This window comes from Gastrolobium bilobum, unplaced genomic scaffold (genome assembly GCF_033153095.1).
Source record: "Gastrolobium bilobum isolate Gb01-03AN ecotype WA unplaced genomic scaffold, APGP_CSIRO_Gbil_v1 utg2193, whole genome shotgun sequence".
NCBI classification, from domain to species: domain Eukaryota; kingdom Viridiplantae; phylum Streptophyta; class Magnoliopsida; order Fabales; family Fabaceae; genus Gastrolobium; species Gastrolobium bilobum.
The window spans coordinates 298,482-317,380 of NW_026897609.1; the positions used below are offsets into that span (position 1 = coordinate 298,482).

General features: G+C 35.2%; 3 protein-coding genes across 3 annotated transcripts; 2 read left to right on the top strand and 1 right to left on the bottom strand.

Annotated features, from left to right (window-relative positions):
- The first annotated feature begins 600 nt into the window (after positions 1-600).
- Positions 601-5,124, top strand: LOC133308556 (U-box domain-containing protein 52-like). The gene is made up of 9 exons (XM_061509190.1): positions 601-751; positions 961-1,058; positions 1,316-1,437; positions 1,895-2,092; positions 2,481-2,769; positions 3,212-3,313; positions 3,408-3,794; positions 4,114-4,830; positions 5,077-5,124. The coding sequence occupies exons 1-9, from the start codon at positions 601-603 to the stop codon at positions 5,122-5,124; spliced, it is 2,112 nt and encodes a 703-aa protein (XP_061365174.1).
- A 2,373-nt stretch (positions 5,125-7,497) lies between these two features.
- LOC133308538 (mitochondrial import inner membrane translocase subunit TIM23-2-like) lies at positions 7,498-8,495 on the top strand. The gene has a single exon (XM_061509168.1). The coding sequence runs from the start codon at positions 7,585-7,587 to the stop codon at positions 8,149-8,151; it is 567 nt and encodes a 188-aa protein (XP_061365152.1). The 5' UTR covers positions 7,498-7,584; the 3' UTR covers positions 8,152-8,495.
- Positions 8,496-12,065: 3,570 nt separating this feature from the next.
- On the bottom strand, positions 12,066-17,851 carry LOC133308536 (dihydrolipoyllysine-residue acetyltransferase component 2 of pyruvate dehydrogenase complex, mitochondrial-like). The gene is made up of 19 exons (XM_061509163.1): positions 17,745-17,851; positions 17,541-17,634; positions 16,959-17,032; positions 16,714-16,808; positions 16,569-16,612; positions 16,085-16,140; positions 15,925-15,999; positions 15,734-15,826; positions 15,312-15,545; positions 15,143-15,215; positions 14,894-14,976; positions 14,003-14,088; positions 13,855-13,930; positions 13,152-13,219; positions 13,000-13,066; positions 12,811-12,906; positions 12,621-12,723; positions 12,413-12,508; positions 12,066-12,319 (listed from the first exon to the last, which is right to left on the bottom strand). Exons 1-19 carry the CDS (start codon positions 17,781-17,783, stop codon positions 12,249-12,251), a joined length of 1,623 nt encoding a protein of 540 aa, XP_061365147.1. The 5' UTR covers positions 17,784-17,851; the 3' UTR covers positions 12,066-12,248.
- Between the last annotated feature and the right edge of the window lie 1,048 nt (positions 17,852-18,899).

Below are 18,899 nucleotides of genomic sequence, written 5' to 3' on the forward strand. Positions count from 1 at the left end.
CAACTAGGCCCAATACCAAAAGATGCCAAAAGCCCAACTCAATATGATCATAATAGGCTTATCACAATAGATTAAATTGAAATATTCATTAACCCAATTATTTTAAAAAATACAAAAACATTAATTAATATTGCCCGCATATAAACTTCGTAACATTTATTGGTAAAATGTGATGGGAGACAATGTTCCTTATCATCTTGCTACCGTACACACCGTAGGAAGGTTCGAATATAATTATTTCTCTTCTGAAACTAATCTTTGCCTTATTGTTAACCCAGTTATTCTCATTCCAAACATTATGCTCCAATTAATAATGGGTGTGTATATATATTTATGACTGCAGTTTCAAATTGCTAAAATTGGGTTTACAGTTCGATCCAACTCAGGTATATATCTAGTAAAGAAGTGGTCAACTATTGTATTGTTTGGGACGAGGAGAACATGTTTCAAACAAGTAACTATACAACGGTCTTTTGGTGTAACCTATATTCCCACCAAAAATAGTAAAAAGGGGTCAAAACCATGACTCATACATGGGATAAACCTCATTGATTATTGCTCTTAGAATCCCTTCAAACCAACGTTTTCAATATCTTATCCATGGCTTCAAATGATGAACAAGGGTCCACCGTCATCGCCATCGATAGAGACCGGAACAGCCAATGCGCTGTCATTTGGGCCGTCGATCACCTTTTGAAGAAGAACTCCTCATGCACCCTCATTCACGTTAGAACCAAGGCCTTGTATCCCCGTAGGTACCCTTCTCTGAGACCCTCCTATTATGGGTTGCTGAAATTATATTGCCTATGCCTCTTAAATTTGTAACAATTGATTTTGATTTATCCAATCAATACATTAATTATATTATTGCTTCTATAATTTTTCATATATAAATATAGGAGCTTTCTATGGACAATTAACTTTTTAATTTATATATTGTTTTTTATTTGATTTATGCAGATAATTTTGATGATGTCCCTAAACAAGGTCGTCCACCAACCGAAGAAGAATTGCACCAGCTTTTTCTTCCCTTCCGAGGATTTTGTGCTCGAAAGGGGGTGAGTTTTTCCTTCCATGGCCATGATTATATATTGTTGTTTACCTATAGGACTAGAGTGCCATGAGGATTATCTGGTTATTAAAAATCAAATTTGGAGTCAATCATGTTCTAAAATTAATTTATACTTTCTCTGCTAAAGTTCAAAAGTTTAAATTCTTATTCAATCCTAGCATTTGCTTATTGGTTTTTGAGCATTATTAGAAAGGACTTGTGTTAATACCATAGCATTTCATTGACATTAATGGAGTATTTCAGATTATAGCAAAGGAGTTGGTCATGCATAGCATTGATGTTCCAAGCGTGCTTATTAATTACATCATTGACAACTCTATAAGCAATGTTGTTGTCGGTGCTTCCCGCTGGAATGTTCTTATAAGGTCCTCTTTCTTTCTCACACCCACATGCAATTAATTTTTGGTGATACACACGACACCCTTCTTAGTTTGATCACTGCTGAAGTATAAAATTGCACCTGTAATTCAAACTGCTAATAATTTTAGCATATTTTACCTCTTGTAAAAAGTTAGGTTATTTCGACGAAAGAGGATATACTTACTACCTAAAAGTTTTATAATCTCTTATAACCAAATCTTAACGGTTGATTTTTTGTCAATTTAATGATTATAATTTATTGAATCACACTTGTTAATTAATTATTAATTTTTAATAAATTATAATCGTTGAAATTGCAAAAATCAACGGTTAAGATTTGATGACGAGAGGTTGTAAAAACTTTTAGTTCATAAGTATATCTCTCCTCTATTTTGATAAGCTTTGAGGAAAATATTTTTTGGGTCTCTTTGAAAAAATAGTCTTGCCAAATTTCAACCACAGGAAATTTAGAGATTTCGATGTGCCAACAAGCTTAGTGAGGTCATTGCCAGAGTCTTGCATGGTGCATGTTATATCAAAAGGAGGAGTCCAGAATATTCGACCAGCAGGTCGTCCTCAAAATATTAGTATCACACCAACAAAATCTCTTAAAGACATTTCTGGTCCCAAGGGAAAATCTCTGCTTGAAGATTTAAACAGGTATGCAAACTAGTTGTATTACTTGTAGTATTATAACTACATTAATTTTGGCACTGAATTATCTTCCAAAGTCCTTTCAGCTATTCTGTTTAGGTATCTTAAATATGTTTATTTTTTTTTTGAGAAAAATTGTTAACAATATATATATATATATATATATATATATATATATATATATATATATATATATATATATATATATATACGGGGAAGGATCTGTTTATAAATTTTTTTACAAATTACACTATCTTCTCCCAGGAGAATACTGGGTTCTCCCGCACCAGCATTTTGATAGTCTGTTGTTTGTTTCTACAAAAAAATCATTCAAACATGTAATTCGGCGTTGACTGATTATATGTTCTTGGCATTTTAACGATCACTTATACAGAAAATCATTAAAACATAGAATTTGGCAAGGCTCAAACAATGGTGGGGCATCTTTTGGTCAAAACAACGACGCTATACAGGTGGCACCACGTATGTCCAATGGAGAGACTACTTCACTAATAAGACCATCAGATGAAAACTGCTCCTCACAAAATTCATCAAATCGAAGTTCCATCAACGGTGATACTTCAAGGCCAATTGGTTCTCAATTGACTGAGACGTCACATGAAAACCAAGATATAGTAGAGAACTCAAATACTTCTAGGAACAAATCTTCTACAAATTCCTCAGTAAGTACTGCATAATTTGACATCTTTGGTAACAATAATTTGTCATATATATAAAACAGAAAGAGGCTTGAGTGTTAGATATATATACCCCCTCTATTTTGCTATCACAAAAACAAAACCTATTTCTGAAGGATCTGGATCCTCGTGAAAATTCACATGATTATGTCATGTGGGGAATCATAATCATACAAAGATGGATTACTGGTAAAAAAGGAGGAGAGAGAAAAAATGATAAAATAAGTAGTTACGAAATCATAACCGTTGATTTACCTTTGTATGGTTGTGATCTTCGCACATGACCATATCATGTTTTTTTGGCACATGAGAGGATCCATTTCCATTTATGAAGTAGTTTGAAAACATGTGCAGATAAGCACAAAATAACCTCCCCCTTCATAAATGGATAATTAAATTTCCCCCCTTGTTTTGAGTTATCTTACAGAAAAGCTTGGAGACAGAAATAAGGAAATTAAAACTAGAACCAAAGAGAACATCAAAGAAGAATAGTACGGCCTACAGGGAAGCTGTTGCAGCAAAACATAAGGTAATGTCATGTTATAAATTCTACCTTACCCCAATGGCTTTCAGAATAATGCACTGGAAAAGAGAACTTAAAAAGACTGGTGTTTGTCATTTAGGCAATTGAGATTGAAAAGTTAAGGCAAGAAGAAAAGAACGTTGAAAAAGCAAGGCTTGCTGAAGAGGCTGCATTGCAGAAAACCAAAATATTGTCAAAACGCCTAGAAGAAATGAAGGCCCAGAAGAGAAAGAAGGAAGAAATAAGAGCCATGCATGAGGAAGAAGAGAGGAGGAGAGCATTGAATGCAAGTGCACATAACAATATTCAATTGAGAAGATACAATATTAAAGAAATTGAAGTTGCAACAAATTACTTTGACATTTCTCTCAAAATTGGTGAAGGTGGATATGGACCTGTTTTTAAAGGGGTGCTTGATGACACTGTTGTTGCCGTTAAGGCCTTGAAACCAGACATAACCCAAGGGGAGAGGCAATTTCAACAAGAGGTAACCATAATTTTTGCAAATAAAAAGGAGTGATGGTCACATCACATGAGTAACTATGCAATATTAAATATATGAGTTAGGATACTTTGATATCAGTGTCAAATTTGAAGTTTGACACCTCATCTGAGAGCCATTAGATAAAAAAAGATCAACGACTCTGATTTGTAAGTATGTGACATCATTGATTTTTTTTATCTAACGGTTCTCAGATGAGGTGTCAAACTTCAAATTTGACACTGATATCAAAGTATCTTACCTCTAAATATATAAGGATTATAATATAAAATTAGAGTCTTGAGTCTTAATGGCTCCAATGCAGGTTAATGTTTTGAGTACCATAAGACATCCGAACATGGTTCCACTTCTAGGTGCATGTCCAGAGTACGGATGCCTTGTGTATGAGTACATGGAAAATGGAAGCTTAGAAGATCGCCTCTTCCTGAAAGATAATACTCCACCAATTCCATGGAAGACTAGATTCAAAATAGCATCAGAAATTGCCACTGGCCTTCTTTATCTTCACCAGACAAGACCAGAGCCAGTTGTGCATCGTGACCTCAAGCCAGCAAACATTCTCTTGGACAGGAACTATGTGAGCAAGATCACTGATGTGGGTTTGGCAAGGCTTGTTCCCCCTAAAGTACCAAACAAAACCACTCAATACCACAAGACAACTGCAGCTGGTACATTTTGCTATATTGACCCGGAGTATCAACAAACAGGATTATTGGGTGTAAAATCAGACATATATTCATTAGGCATAGTTCTGCTACAGATTATTACTGGAAAGCCTCCTATTGGTGTGGCCTACCTGGTTGATGAGGCTATCAACAATGGTAAATTCTCAGAGGTTCTTGATCCAAATGTAACAGATTGGCCTGTTGGAGAAACTTTATCTTATGCTAGGTTGTCTTTAAAGTGTTGTGAGATGAGAAAACGTGACAGACCAGACCTTGGTTCTATCATTTTGCCTGAGCTGAATCGACTCAGAAATCTGGGAGGAGCCACTGATTATGATATTTTACCTGCGAGACAGGTTAGTCAACCTTTGAATTGAACTCACTGAATTTAATTAATGAAAAACTTGCATGTGCTTTGAGGTGTTGATCTAGATTTCTTCTAGTTTGTAAAAGTTCAACCATGATTATTATTAATATAGAAAAACAGCAATGCAGGAACATAATGTTAGCAATCTTGAAGGATTAAATTAATAAAAGTATAACTTCCCATGTCATATATATGAAGTGCCTTTAAAATTATGATTTTCTATCATTATAATCAGGAAGGAATGAGTAACAATCCTAATGTGGAAATGGAAAATTCAACGTAGATCCATATGAGAAGAAGGTATCAACTCCCCAAGTCCGGAGGCAACATGTGGAGCATCATACGACAATTATGGAGACCAAGCCTCTTGTCACCAACTAGGAAACATGTTGGGAAAACGAATAAGAATGATGTTTGTCGAGGGTGCTGGTTTGTAAGTTGCTCAAGTCTCTTGTCACAACAAATTATTTTTCCCAACTTAAAGAAATGTCTTTCTCATGAGTCGTGTGTCATGAATCGAGAGTTTCTATGAAGTCTTGTTTCTTATAACCAGCTGGGAAATTTGTAGCAAGCAACATCAACAGAAGACCCGTTTTCATGCTCTTTCATTTATTTTTTAAGATATTGGGGTCTAATTAATCAAAAAAAGTTACAAAAAGGAGAACCGTAATCCCCAGCATTCTTACCCTTATTTACTTTGTACATTCACTTCTAATCTAATCTTTAATTTCCAGAGTGTTATGCGCCATTGAAATTTTGTCACCTTATGTTTATTTGTATAGATATGAATTGAGATCAAATGAACATATTTATCAATTATATATAATCGCAAGATTTGTAGTAATCAGAAATTGTTTTATTGATATACAAAAAAAAAAAAAAAAAAATTGTTTTATATTTTGTATTCATAAAATATTTATTCTTTGTAAAAGTTAGACAAAAATCCATTAGTAATTTAGTTTGTTTCAAAGGACAAAATCTAATGGTTAATTAAGCAATAAACATAATACATCTTACTTCAAGCTTTTCGGTTTTGAGTTTAAAGACAAACTTTATTTTTGATCCCTCACTAACTGAGGAAGTAACTTGAGGATAAAAAATTAATAACAAACAAAAAATAAATTTTTTGTCTAAAATTAAATGAAAACATGGAGATAAAATGCACTGTCTTTTGTTATATTTAATCGTCGAATTTACCTGTTACAATTTTCATCCAAACTATAATTTTGAGATTTTAAAATGAAATCAAACACATTATAACTAAATTTATACATAATCACCCAGAAAATGTATTATATATGTGCTTCTAAAGGAAGAAGAGAAAAGCATCGAAAATGCCAAAAGTACCGTCAAGAAAAAATTTAAAAAAACAAAACAACAAAGGGTTTTAAACTTGTGTTTTACTAATCTCGTATTAAAAAAATAAGTTATCTTATGTTATAGATATAAATTTGAGGGCTTTACCATTTGAAAAAAAAATGACACAATTATCAAAGAATGTATAAAAAAAAATTATCTCATGTAGCATATCAGAATAATTTTTTCCCTTACAATTTTAATTAACGACATGGTCATGTCATCGTGAACAAATCTTCGGTGCATCGGGAGGTAATTATATTTTATTTAAAAAGGAAAAACAAATTAAGCTTTACTGAAAATATAAATTAAAAATTAAATTTAAATGAATTTTTTTTTCTCATTTAGAAAAAAAAATATCCACTTGAGTACCCTTGAGCAGTGTTGTAAAACCCGGTCTGACCCGGCCGGGTCGACCCGAAACTCGGTGACCCAGTCACCAGACCGGTTCGGGTCAAGCATTAGACCGGTCATGCATCGACCTGGTCAAAACCCGGACAAACCCAGCCAAACTTGATGACCCGGTCGGGTCATGCATTTAAAAAAAAAATTAAAATTGTTTCATCTTATCAAAAAAAATGTAAAACTCGTTTTAAAAACTTTTTGTAATTTTATTTGCTAGTATACTCTTCTACAATGACCTCTTAGTTTTCAATACTGAAGTAATTTGTGAAATAATAAAACAGAGAATGTGACATGTGTTATTTTAATGTAGTTGAATCTGAAAACTATGAGTTCAATGTCATTGAGAGGTATGTTTATGAGGATTCTGAGTTACAATTTAAATTGACATAGTAATAACATGCACTTTTATTTATTTATGCTTCATGTTTTTTAACTTATTTAGTGAACCTTGTTTAATTCATTTTAGATATGGAGAATATAATTGAATTTATATGTTCATATTTATATATATATCTTTATATGTTTATATATATTCAGGTCAACCAGTCTGACCAATGACCCACCGGTCCAACCAGTGACCCAGTACTCTGACCGGATCGATGCCCAGAGTAGAGTTTAACAACACTGTACTTGAGGCATGATGCATGGAAGATTTGTTCTGCCTCCGGATAATAAAAACGGACAGTGTCATTGGCTGACGGCGCTTATTTCTGTATGTGTAAGCACGTGTCAAAAACAACGACACCGTTTTTTATTCTAAGCTAGAAAAAAAATCACATCCGGTTCGACGCAGAACCCGGTCCTTATTCCAAAACGAATCTAACTGGACCGGCTCCGTAACTCGCCGCCATAGCGGTTCGATTTTTTCACCCAAAAATCTCAAAGGTTCGAAATAGAAACTACACAGCGTCGTTCTTGTGCAACTCTCAGTTTCTCTCTCTAACACGCGAAACCCTAACCCTAGAGTCTGGAAGCCTCTCCCATGGCGTACCAGACCCCAGATCAAGATTCAGATCCCGAATCCAAGAACCAAACCCGCCTCTACAACCCCTACAAAGACCTCGAAGTCCCCATTCGAAACCTCTACCAGCTCCCAACCTCCCCCGAGTACCTCTTCGACGAGGAGGCTCGCCGTAAGCGACGTTCCTGGGGCGAGAACCTCACCTTTTACACCGGCTGCAGCTACCTCGCCGGTGCCGTTGGCGGAGCCGCCGTTGGCCTCGTTGACGGCGTCAAATCCTTCGAGTCCGGAGACACCATGAAGCTCCGAATTAACAGGGTCCTGAACTCCTCCGGACATTCGGGTCGGGCGTGGGGTAACCGCCTGGGTATCATCGGGTTGCTTTACGCCGGCATCGAGAGCGGGATTGAGGCGGCGAGGGACACGGATGATGTGTGGAACAGCGTGGCGGCGGGGCTCGGCACCGGCGCATTGTATCGAGCGGCGAGAGGGGTGAGATCGGCTGCGGTGGCGGGTGCAGTTGGCGGAGTGGTGGTTGGAGTGGCTGTCACGGCGAAGCAGGCGTTGAAACGTTACGTGCCTATATGAGAACATCACTTTTTGTGAGTTTTCATATTTTATTTCATTTTTAGTGGTTACTATCAATTTTGAGCTATTATTGAGGTATAAAGTATTATACCTGTATGTGGCAGTGCTGCTGTTGCAAACAATTGTGTTTACTGCATATTTTTTGTTCAGCTTGATAATGGCTAACCTTTCTAATGTAATTCGTCGAATCATCTTTAATGAATAATTGAGACCGCTTTAATGCTGGATATAGTATAAAAATTATTCTTCCCCTGCCAGTGCATGGGAATGGAAGATTTGTGTAAACGGTGTTGTACAATAATGTTGTGATATATGATTTGATAGAAGCTGAGTGGTTAGTTTACTTTTGTGCGTAAGGATGCTGATATTATATATATGTTCTTAGGATTTATGAATTCAGGGGATTTTGCATGTGTATGCTATAATTTATTCTCTGATATTAGACTAATGCATTAGTATTTCCGATTGTGGGGCTTGGCTCAGTATAAATTATGTATCATTTGATAGTTTCTGGTAGAATATCATTGATGATTTTTATTTTGCAAATTTGGGTATATTCATATTATGTCCATGATTTTTTTCTGGCTGAATATTCATGTTTTGGTGCACTTATATCTTGGTATATCTAGGGAGGCTAGCAAAGAATCTCGTGTCCAATCTTTATTTAAATAATTTTTAATAGCCCCTAGTGTATTGTCAATAAATGGTATTTCATTTATTCAGTGGTTTCTGTTTAGTTGGAAGAAGATATTTGTTCTCTATATGAGATAATAAAACATGTTTTTGTACTCTAGTTTGACTACATATTATCTTATGAAGCTATCAACTGGCAGATTTTGCTTCTGCTCAATCAAATGAACTGTCTTCATTGTTAAACCACTACTTGCTCCAAGGAACAGTTTAAAAAAAAAGAAAAGAATGTTTGCATACATAATTAGTGTTTTGAAGGACTTTAGTAGCTAGTCGATGTGACATTTTACTTGAATTTGGTCACCATATATAGATTTTCTCTTTCCATCCTTGTAGTTTAGCTTTCATAGATAATGACTACGGATTCTAATCGTATTATGCATGAACTTCTGATTGCTAATGTGGCTTACTCTTATGGTGCAATGAGCACTTGAACAAGCAACTACTACAACTTTAGAGTCAAAAGTTCACCTCAATCCTTTACCTCTTTATTGATGCCATTGTTATTTGTAGATTTTTACTGCTCAAACCAAAGCAATAAAAGCTTTCATTGAGCTTTCCTATGTGCAATTAAACATTAAGGTTTCTTGCATGTCTTTCAAGGTATTATTTAGAGCTAGAGTTGACTGAAAGAAATTTTTTTGAGTAAATGGTTGGTGTTAGTTGTTTTCTATTGAACAGATGGATAACGGTATCCTGTATCTGTGTTCTTATATATTTCCTGGTATCTCTTGGGGATATTTTATTTTATGTATATGTTCTTATATCTTATCTGTGAAACCTCTGTTTGGCATGTGTATCCAGTGTTGTAAAAACGTAGTGTCGTTTTATGACAAAAAACATGTCGAAACGGTAGTTGAAACGGGTTTTGGGTCGAAACGGTTGAAACGTCGTGTCAACTCGGTAAACTCGGTTGACTCGTTGAGTTTACCGAGTTGACTCAATTCTAAAAAGAAAAAAAAGAAATGAGGGGTATGTTTGAGAAATCATGTTTTCCCCCAATTTAAAACAAACAAAAAAAACCCACCTCGCCAATCATGTGTGTTGCTGTTGTCTAAAACGCAGCGTCCTTCCTTGCTGTCATCGTTGTCATTCCTCATCGTCTAAAACAAAAAGAAATCGTGTCTTCTTCATCGCTGTGTTCAAGCAGGTAGCAGCGTCCTTCCTTGCTTCTTCCATCCTCCCTGTCATCCTTCCTTGTAAATTTTGACAGCAGGCAGTAAGGAACAACGAAATCGTGTCTTCTTCATCGTTGTCTTCAAGCAGGCAGCAGGTGCTCTTGCTTCTTCCTTGCTTGCTTCTTCCTTGCTTGCTTCTTCACCCTCTTCGCTGCCATCTCATATTCTCTCTCCACAATCTTTCGAAAAAACAAGGTAACGTTTTATTTATAGAGTTCTCTATTCTTTGTGCCTAATTGCCTATCATTCATTTAACCATTTTTTTTAAAATTTGAAACTAATGACTGAATGTCTGAATGGAATTGCGTTTTTATCTTGGGCCTGAGCTATCGCACAATTTGTGTTGTAATCTGCAATCGCAACTTGAAGTCTAAATCATTTTTTTAATTCGGCTTTAAACACACTTTAACTTAATTAATCGAAGCATTGTAGATTTTCTTTTTTTCATAATATCTGTTAATTGCAATTGCTCTAATAATTAACAGATTAGATTTTAAATTATCCTACTTCCACCTTTTTTTCATTTTATTTCTTTTAGTGTTTGGACTTAAATTTGTGATGACTTATGTATTGGTGTGTTTTTGATATATATATATATATATATATATATATATATATATATATATATATATGTTGGATATATTTATTTTTTTGGTAAATAATAAACTCTTACGTTTCGTTTACGTTTCATGATTTTACGTTCTTGCTCACCCCTAACGTTTCTACGTAGACTCTACGTTTTAACAACATTGTGTGTATCCCCGTGCTAGATTATGACATTGCATGGCCTTAGAGATTTGAACTCCCAAATATAAACATTGTTGTATTTGTTTTAGCAAGTGATAGAGAATTAAATGTGATGGATTTTTTTCCTTCTTAGCATATTGTCATGCTTCTTTTCATTTAGAAAGTCATCTCAACTTCGGTTGATTATTATAGTTTGATCCATGTAGCCAACCTACCTAGTTTGAAAAAGCTCTCGTTGTTGTTGTTGTTTGGATTTATTATTACAGTTTGCCTTTTGGTATTATAGTCCTACTGAATGTTATTGGCGAACTAGAAGTTTGACGGGGATGTGGTTTTGTTCTTAATATGAAATGTGGTCACTGTCATAGGAAATGTCTCAATTACTAGCAGGATTGTTAGGAACCGATTTGAGATGCAAGATAGAGAAGAAATTTAACCGGAAGATGTAATGTAATATTAACGAGTTAATTTCATTTTAACCGGAGGATGTAATATTGGCTGAATGCAAAACTGCGAGAAAACAGAAAATGGAGAATTGAGGACAACAGAGAAAGTATTGTTGTGTATATGCCAGCTATGCTTATCTGCGCATTTGCAAGATCTTGAAATTTCAATATTTCATTGAATTCACTGTTGGTTGGTATGGAAATGGTAATGAAGTGAATAACAATAGTAATTTAAAAATAAAGGAATAAATAAATAAACATCTATCTTTCCAAAGTGGATTTGAGCTCAACCAAGGACCCATCCGTGGCGAAGACTTGCAATCAATTCTGCTCACTCTATCTGCTCTTGCACTGAATGTCTTCCGACGAAAAACATAAACTGGAAGAAACTATTAGCGTTGTCCTCTCTCGTTGTTCAGTAAGTTCTTTTTACGCCAAATCTACTAAACTGGGAGAAAGCAACAGGCTTGGTTTATAATAAGCATGCAAGACGAAGGTAATATTACTAGTTACAAGAACCGAGTTCATCACCGCAGGGGTTTTTTTTTAGTTAGTTTTTGGTGAACAGATCCTATTATCCTATCTATTTTTATTCATTTTTAACCATACTCAATGATGACATTGAGATAGTCTCAAAATTTACACACATTCTTTGAAAACATTAAACCCATCTAGAAATTGAAGGCTAGGCTAACAAAATTAACATAGGAAATGCTGGGATACCATATAGAAATAAGTAAATAAACGGACTTTCAATTATTCACACCATCTACAAGAAAATCTGAAAAACGTAAACTATCTTGAATCATTGGGTGCATTCTCTTGAAAGTTGTAAGAACAAACTTTCAGTCAATTAAATTCCCTCACAATCAGCCCCGCTTATTAAAAAAATACAAAATTGCAAAATTTGCATTAAGAGGTTAAAAAATGGTCAGGGTTACAATCAACCTTGGTAATACAGCCCGGTCAACAGTTCTCATCCCCCGCCTTAATATCACTAGAAAGGAATTATGTCATGGAGGCCTTCTGTTTATTCTTACAACAACATGGATTCTGGATTTTCAATATAGCTTTTGAATGCTTTTAACCATTCGGCTCCAATTGCACCTGAACAAACAAGATATTGAAGTGATCCGTTAGCATGCCACGAAGTTAAGAAACAATCTCAATTCAACTCTTAGACTTGAAAAGAATGATTACCATCTATAACACGATGATCACAGCTGAGGGTTACGGAGATGAAGGAAGCAAACTTATATTCTTCAGCACCTGAACTTGGTATGATCCTCCTCTCAGCTGCTCATGTAAAAGGCAAAGTGGCAAGATTATGATTATGAAGATCAGAGGACATTGACAGCAGTTTTAAAAAATTATTAAAGAGGGACATAAAGACCAGCAATCTTCTCACCAGATCCAACAGCAAGAATGCCTGATTGAGGAGGGTTGATGATGGCACAGAACTGTTTGATAGCAAATGGCCCTCCCAAGTTTGAAACTGTAAACGTACCTCCCTGCAAAGTGAATCAACTCAAGAATCGATAATCCAGCACAAAAGGTTATCATTCACGGGAATAAGAACAAATATGAAACTTCATAACCTCATAGTTTTCGGGTTTCAAGCTATTTTCTTTGGCTTTCTTTGCCAATTGTTTGACCTCTTCAGCTATTGCAGAGAGGCCTTTCTTGTCTGCATCCTGAAAATATTATCAATATAAGGTCAAGTTAGAATCTGCAATAGGACCTAAAACCATAAATGTATACATTAATAGAAAAAGGCCATGACTCACCCTGATCACAGGAACAAAGAGCCCGTGATCAGTTTGCACTGCAACATTAATATGCACATTATGATATCTGCATAAAAGTTAAGTAACTAGTATCACGTTGAATGTAGCATACAAATTTAATGGCAATAATTACATTAAAATTGTTGACTTACTGGCGAATATAATCATCTGTCCATGAACTGTTACATTGAGGAACTTTTCGGAGAGCCAGAGCAGTAGCCTGAAATAAATATAGGCATAAAACAAAGTTAATATGTCCCTAAACAGAATTTATAGCCTAAGCTATAAAAGTCTATATTCTCGCATCACAGTGTATATAAGCATTTTCCAGCTAAAGAACTCTTTTCTGTTGAGTGTTGCCGATGTGCTTGCGAACTAATGTGCTGCTATTAGAAAAAATTATCTAAGAATGATTCTAGCTTGAAATATTTAAAGTTCTCTAACTTCATATGCTGTCCGTGTTCTAAAATTTGGCCTAAAAAACACACGGCAGAGGTATATAAGGGAAAACCCACCCAAGCAACAATTTGTCTGACACTCTGGCATTATGTTCTAAACTAGCAAACAAGTGGAAAGTCATTCAATGTGATCTTAATGGTCAAAACATTTCACTTGCTTATGCTCATCAAGTACCTATTCTTAAAGAGCACTTTAAATCTTAAAATGACAACCAAAAGATCGGATGCAAGAAAGATACAAGCACAAGCCACTAGGAGTGAGCTAGCGGTGACTAGTGAGGGACTTTGGATAGTTTGTATAGGGTTATAGGTACAAACCTCAGTGTTATTATTGTATTAAAAAAAAACAAAAAAAGATACAAGCACAAATCTTTGTGTCAAAGGAAAAATATGCTACCTTGATGACAAGGTCATTTACTGATATCCGTGCCCCACCAGATGCTTCTTGCAATGAATTGAGTTGGGCTCGCAAACTGTGGACAAAGTCCAAATAGTCACAAATTATCTGTATCATAGGTAAGCCAATTGGTGATAGAGAAACTCACCTCATGATTTTGTCAACACATGCATCTACTGTTAAATAATAATGAGGAATAGTTTGTTTTGATAATAATAGGCGTGAAGCTGTGACCTGTCAAATTATATAGAGTTACTTTTAGTTAAAAAACTCATTTATGCTAAGATATATATAGAGCAGAACATTAAATAAAAGTAAATGTAAAGAACCAATTCAACCTAAAAGTTTAGGTTTATGGGTAAGGATCTTTTAATGGTTTATATTATTCTCTAACATGTCCCTTCACACTAGAGCCCACTGGGCTTGAAGGGTGGACAATGCACATGCTCATCTACCTGTGCTAAGAATTTCACAAGACTTAATTAATTATTAATTAAATGAGAGGCGTTGAGAATTGAACCCGTGACACCGAGATTCTGATATTATATAAAGAACCAATTCAACCCAAAAACTTAAACTGTTAGGAAAAGCTACATTAATGATTTTATATTTCTCTAATAGTAAACACACAAGGAGAAAATAAAATGTGCCAATAGTGAAAAAACAAAAGAAGCAAGAAGCTTACAAAACTCATTTATATGAAATGGAGAGCAATAAATGACATGTCGATCATGACAAATTTTATGAGCCCACAAGATACAAATGGCCAACAACATTATCAGAAGTACGCAAGAGATATAGAACTAATTTTTGTCAGCGGGTACATTGGAAAAGAAAAAAATATGTTCCAGGATAAACGACAGTAGTGGACTAAATCTTAAGGAGTCGAGCTTCTATCTTTGGCATTAGATAAAACTTATCAAGTCTAATAGAAGATATGGTCCTTAAAGAATGGTCTATGATTTTTGCACGCACTGAGGACATGTATCATCTAATAAAATTTCAGAAAAAAAAAATTCAAAACTTGTTGATAAACTACCTTCCTTATCTGAGAGAGAGGAATGTCAGTATAACCCAGTGGTGCATCTGTTGTAACCTTCGCCTTTGAGGGTGCTGAAACTTCTATAATATCAGAAGTTGCATCAGATGGTCAAAAATCTTAATTAAATCAATTCAATCACCCAAAGGGCAACAGGAATTCCTCTAGCTAGCAAGAGAGATAGAAAGCTAGAGGATTTATCCTGCAAAAGGAAGAAGCTACAGAAACATAAAGAAAGATATATCATACCCAAGTAATCATCAATATCACCCTTAACAATGAGACCTTCAGGTCCTGTTCCTTTAATGCTAGAGAGAGGGACCTACATTGTGGGAAAACTGATTATCTATGGTGTAAAAATGGCTTAATTCAGTTCTTTTATAGAAAAACTTTCAACCATGGCATTTTAGTAACGGACATTTTTCTCTTCAGCGAATTTTCTAGCTAGAGGACTAGTAAATATGCGATCTCCAGATGAAGGTGATATACTTGGTTTGGAAACCTTTGGTTCGGATTCTTGAGCAGGCTCCTCTACCATCTCTTTCTTTGGTGATGACTGTTGGGCTGTGGCAGCACCAGGATCTGATGCTTGAGGTTGGTAATCTTCAAACTTAGAAATATCATCCTCGTCTTCAACAGTTATGGCAATCACCTATTAAAGAAATTCTTCATGTTACAAACATTGATGCCTTTCACATGATAACAAAGTTTGGAGTATAAAGCAAGAATAAAATTTTGTTGTGCATTCAAACTTTATGGAACAACAAATGAAAAGCCCTCCCCTTAGAGCAGGGTGGAGTAAACAAGGTTTACACTGCTTCCAGCTAGAAGATTCTATACCTCACCAACTTTAATTTCTTTTGCCCCATCCCCACGTATTATCTTGGCAAGATAACCTTCCTCCATGCATTCCATTTCAACTGTTGCTTTATCCTTCATATAAAATGAATTTAAGTCAAAATTCACATAAGAAAATTATTTGGGATATTATAAATACCAAGTCAATTATTTCAATGGAACAAGAACCATACAGTTTCAACTTCACAGAGGACTTCACCAGGAAAAACTTTATCACCTTCTTTCTTCAACCATCTTGCAATGTTACCCTTCATATGATTGGGAATCGGTTGGCAGAAGCAGAAACCATAACCCACAATATAACAACTTAATAAGCCTCAGAAATATACAAACCTCAGTCATTGTAGGAGAAAGAGAAGGCATTCCAATTTCCTGGTGCGGAGGGAGATCTAAAAGAGATTCACCATGTTGGTGATGAAATCAGTAAGATTTCAATCATTTAGACTGATATTCTCAAATGATAATTTTTTGCCATCGAATGACATTAATTTGGTCCCTAGTAAAGAGTAACTTTTGGACCATTTTTATGTCAAAAAATTCATGAGGAACAAATTGATGTAAAAATATTTCAAGAACCAAGTTGATGTTCCAAAATTCTTTTGACCAAAGTAGAAGTTTACTCTTCTCAAAACTTACCATTTACCAATTTTAAAAAAGAATGGTTCAGGAAAAAGTGTAAGACCCTCTTAACTCTTGGAAAAAAAAAAAAAATTCCCATATCCAGACAACTATATTTTAAAACAACAACTTTTACGAGATACCCAACACAAAAAACAGAGAAAAAAATTAAGGAAACCCAAAGAATGATGAACTGTACCTGAAGCTGATGCATAACATCTCCTTGGCTGTACCTGTGAACTTCTTTTGGGGGTCAGGATGGACAGGAGAAATAAGTTGCAGGCATTGCACTATTGAAGCAAGGCAAATACAGAAGGGGGGAAAAACCATAATAAAAGACATACTGTGAAATCTCGCTGTTGAATAAGGATCCAGCAATGGAACCCATTTTCACAGCAGCCATAGAGATGTTTCTCTTCTGTATACCAAATGAAAGTTTCTGCAAAGAGAATTTGGGTCAGCTGAGAACATTAGATCAAATAGGAAGGAAAAAAGACGGTAGGCAATGAGAAAAGGTGAGGTGATACTGCAGAGAGAAAACTTTTTATAATACATTGATTGATTAGCATCTAAAATGAGCTTTACTTACAGTAGAGTAGGCTGGCTCAGAAACACTCTTTCTTGTTGAATACTCGTAACCACAGAATTCGGTTTTCCACATATCTAAAATCAATCAACCTCAAATATAAGCACAGAAAATAAAATTTAAGGAACATCAACTAGAAGTCAAATGATATGCTATCAATGCAATATGATGAAAAATTGTCTATAAGGTAATTTTCTCCTATATCAACTTTATCAGTACACCTCCCGTTCACACACATACAGATTATTCAAAACACCACCCACCAGAGCATAGCATAAATGGATAATTACATTGTCCCAATACAGTAAATCCTTCATCAACCATAAACTGCACACAGAAAACTGAATAGACCTTGGAGCAGCTAAATAAAACTTGCCACAGCCATAATAAGTTAGTGTTTTTCAACCCAATCCACGGTAAGTAAGACATATTATTGACCCCAAACTCCAAGTATGCAAGGAGAACACTGAACAAAGTTTCTCTCAAATGACCAAGCCTAAAAAACTGAATGAATTTTGCTATTAATTTAGTCCAAGTTCATAGTTACACAGTGTAATAGAAAATTAATACAAATCAACTAAGTACCCTGATTTCTTTTGATTGTGGTTTGAGTATCACTGGAAAACCAACGAACCAAAAGGGCATGCTCGTAATGCAGAAAGTTTGGAGCATTCCTCAACTGCAGAGAAATCAAATATGTATTACCTCTTTAAATTTCTTTAAGCAGCATTCAGTAACCATGGAATAAAGCTAAAATACATTATGCTGCAATTCAGTAACTATGAATACCTTTTTGGAGTGATTGAGTATAAGAGAAGCATAAGACATTTTCGCTATTGCTGAAGAAATTATCGGAAAACAAAAGAAGAAGAGTAATGAAATGAAACTAAGTAGATCGGTGGTTGTAACACGTAACTGAAATTTGAAAGATCGTTGTAGATGGTTAGGTGGATTTAGATTCCCTTTAGGGTTTGGTGCGTGTGCTACTACTTTTATTTTATTTTTTTCTTTATTATATTTTTCATAAAGAAAGGTTATGTTTACGGGGAAAACTAGTATTCTGTAACATGAGGTAAAAAATGTTACCAGCTCACCCATTGGTTTCGTACCAGCCTTTTTTGTTTTTTATTTTAATTACATGAATGGGACCCACACGAATTGTTCTTTCAGCAGGAAAAATTGGTTTAGTTCCAGTTACATGATGGTCACTTTTTTCTATGTTTATTATCATTTTAGTTCTAGGAGTTTTGATTACCGTTGGATCAATTTGAAATTAATGACAATTAATTTTTTCTCTTTTTTAATCGTTGATTTCAAATTGATCCAACGAAAAAAATAATAAGAGTGATAAAGGTAATATGTATAACATTTCCTTTAGGGGGTGTTTGGTTGGAGGATTTTGGAGAGATAAATGGGGAAATGGAGAAGTGGGTTTGCATGATGTCCTTGTTTGGACGAGTGGTTTGACATATTTATCTACCTAAGTGATTAAACCATCTAACCCATTTGCATGTCTTTCTCATGGAGATAGCCGGCCATTGATTCCCAAATCAGAGGTGGTATTGCAAGATATCAACTTACGTGATTTCACTATGCACTTACCATTTGACGAGCGTACCCCCAAGATTCAGAGCCAGAACACAATGGTTACGGACATGTTGGTTCTGCTGGTGTTCATAACCAAAAGACTCATGAACCCTCCTTGGTCAACCAATCAAGAGGACAAGCTTATCAACCTTACCAATTACCCGAAAAACATGCTGCATCTACTCAAACAGTGCCTCAGGTACCATGGAAGCCTTCTGTTCCTGCCCCAAATCCAACACATGTGGTTAAGCAAGAGATAATCCTTAGGAAGCCATTTGAGGATGTGAAATTGTTCTATACACTTGGGAAAGAGGAAACTGGGTTGCAATATGCTTGCAAGTCCATTTCAAAGAGGAA

What these genes read in the sequence shown, in the direction of transcription:
- LOC133308556 (XM_061509190.1), top strand. Translation starts at nt 601, where the DNA reads ATGGCTTCAAATGATGAACAAGGGTCCACCGTCATCGCCATCGATAGA. An exon ending in AATCTTCTACAAATTCCTCA is followed by an intron (nt 2,770 to 3,211) that starts GTAAGTACTGCA and finishes GTTATCTTACAG; the next exon opens with AAAAGCTTGGAGACAGAAAT. An exon ending in ATATTTTACCTGCGAGACAG is followed by an intron (nt 4,831 to 5,076) that starts GTTAGTCAACCT and finishes CATTATAATCAG; the next exon opens with GAAGGAATGAGTAACAATCC.
- LOC133308538 (XM_061509168.1), top strand. Translation starts at nt 7,585, where the DNA reads ATGGCGTACCAGACCCCAGATCAAGATTCAGATCCCGAATCCAAGAAC.
- LOC133308536 (XM_061509163.1), bottom strand. Translation starts at nt 17,783, where the DNA reads ATGTCTTATGCTTCTCTTATACTCAATCACTCCAAAAAG. An exon ending in CTGAGCCAGCCTACTCTACT is followed by an intron (nt 16,809 to 16,958) that starts GTAAGTAAAGCT and finishes TTCTCTTTGCAG; the next exon opens with AAACTTTCATTTGGTATACA. An exon ending in TTCAACAGCGAGATTTCACA is followed by an intron (nt 16,613 to 16,713) that starts GTATGTCTTTTA and finishes GACCCCCAAAAG; the next exon opens with AAGTTCACAGGTACAGCCAA.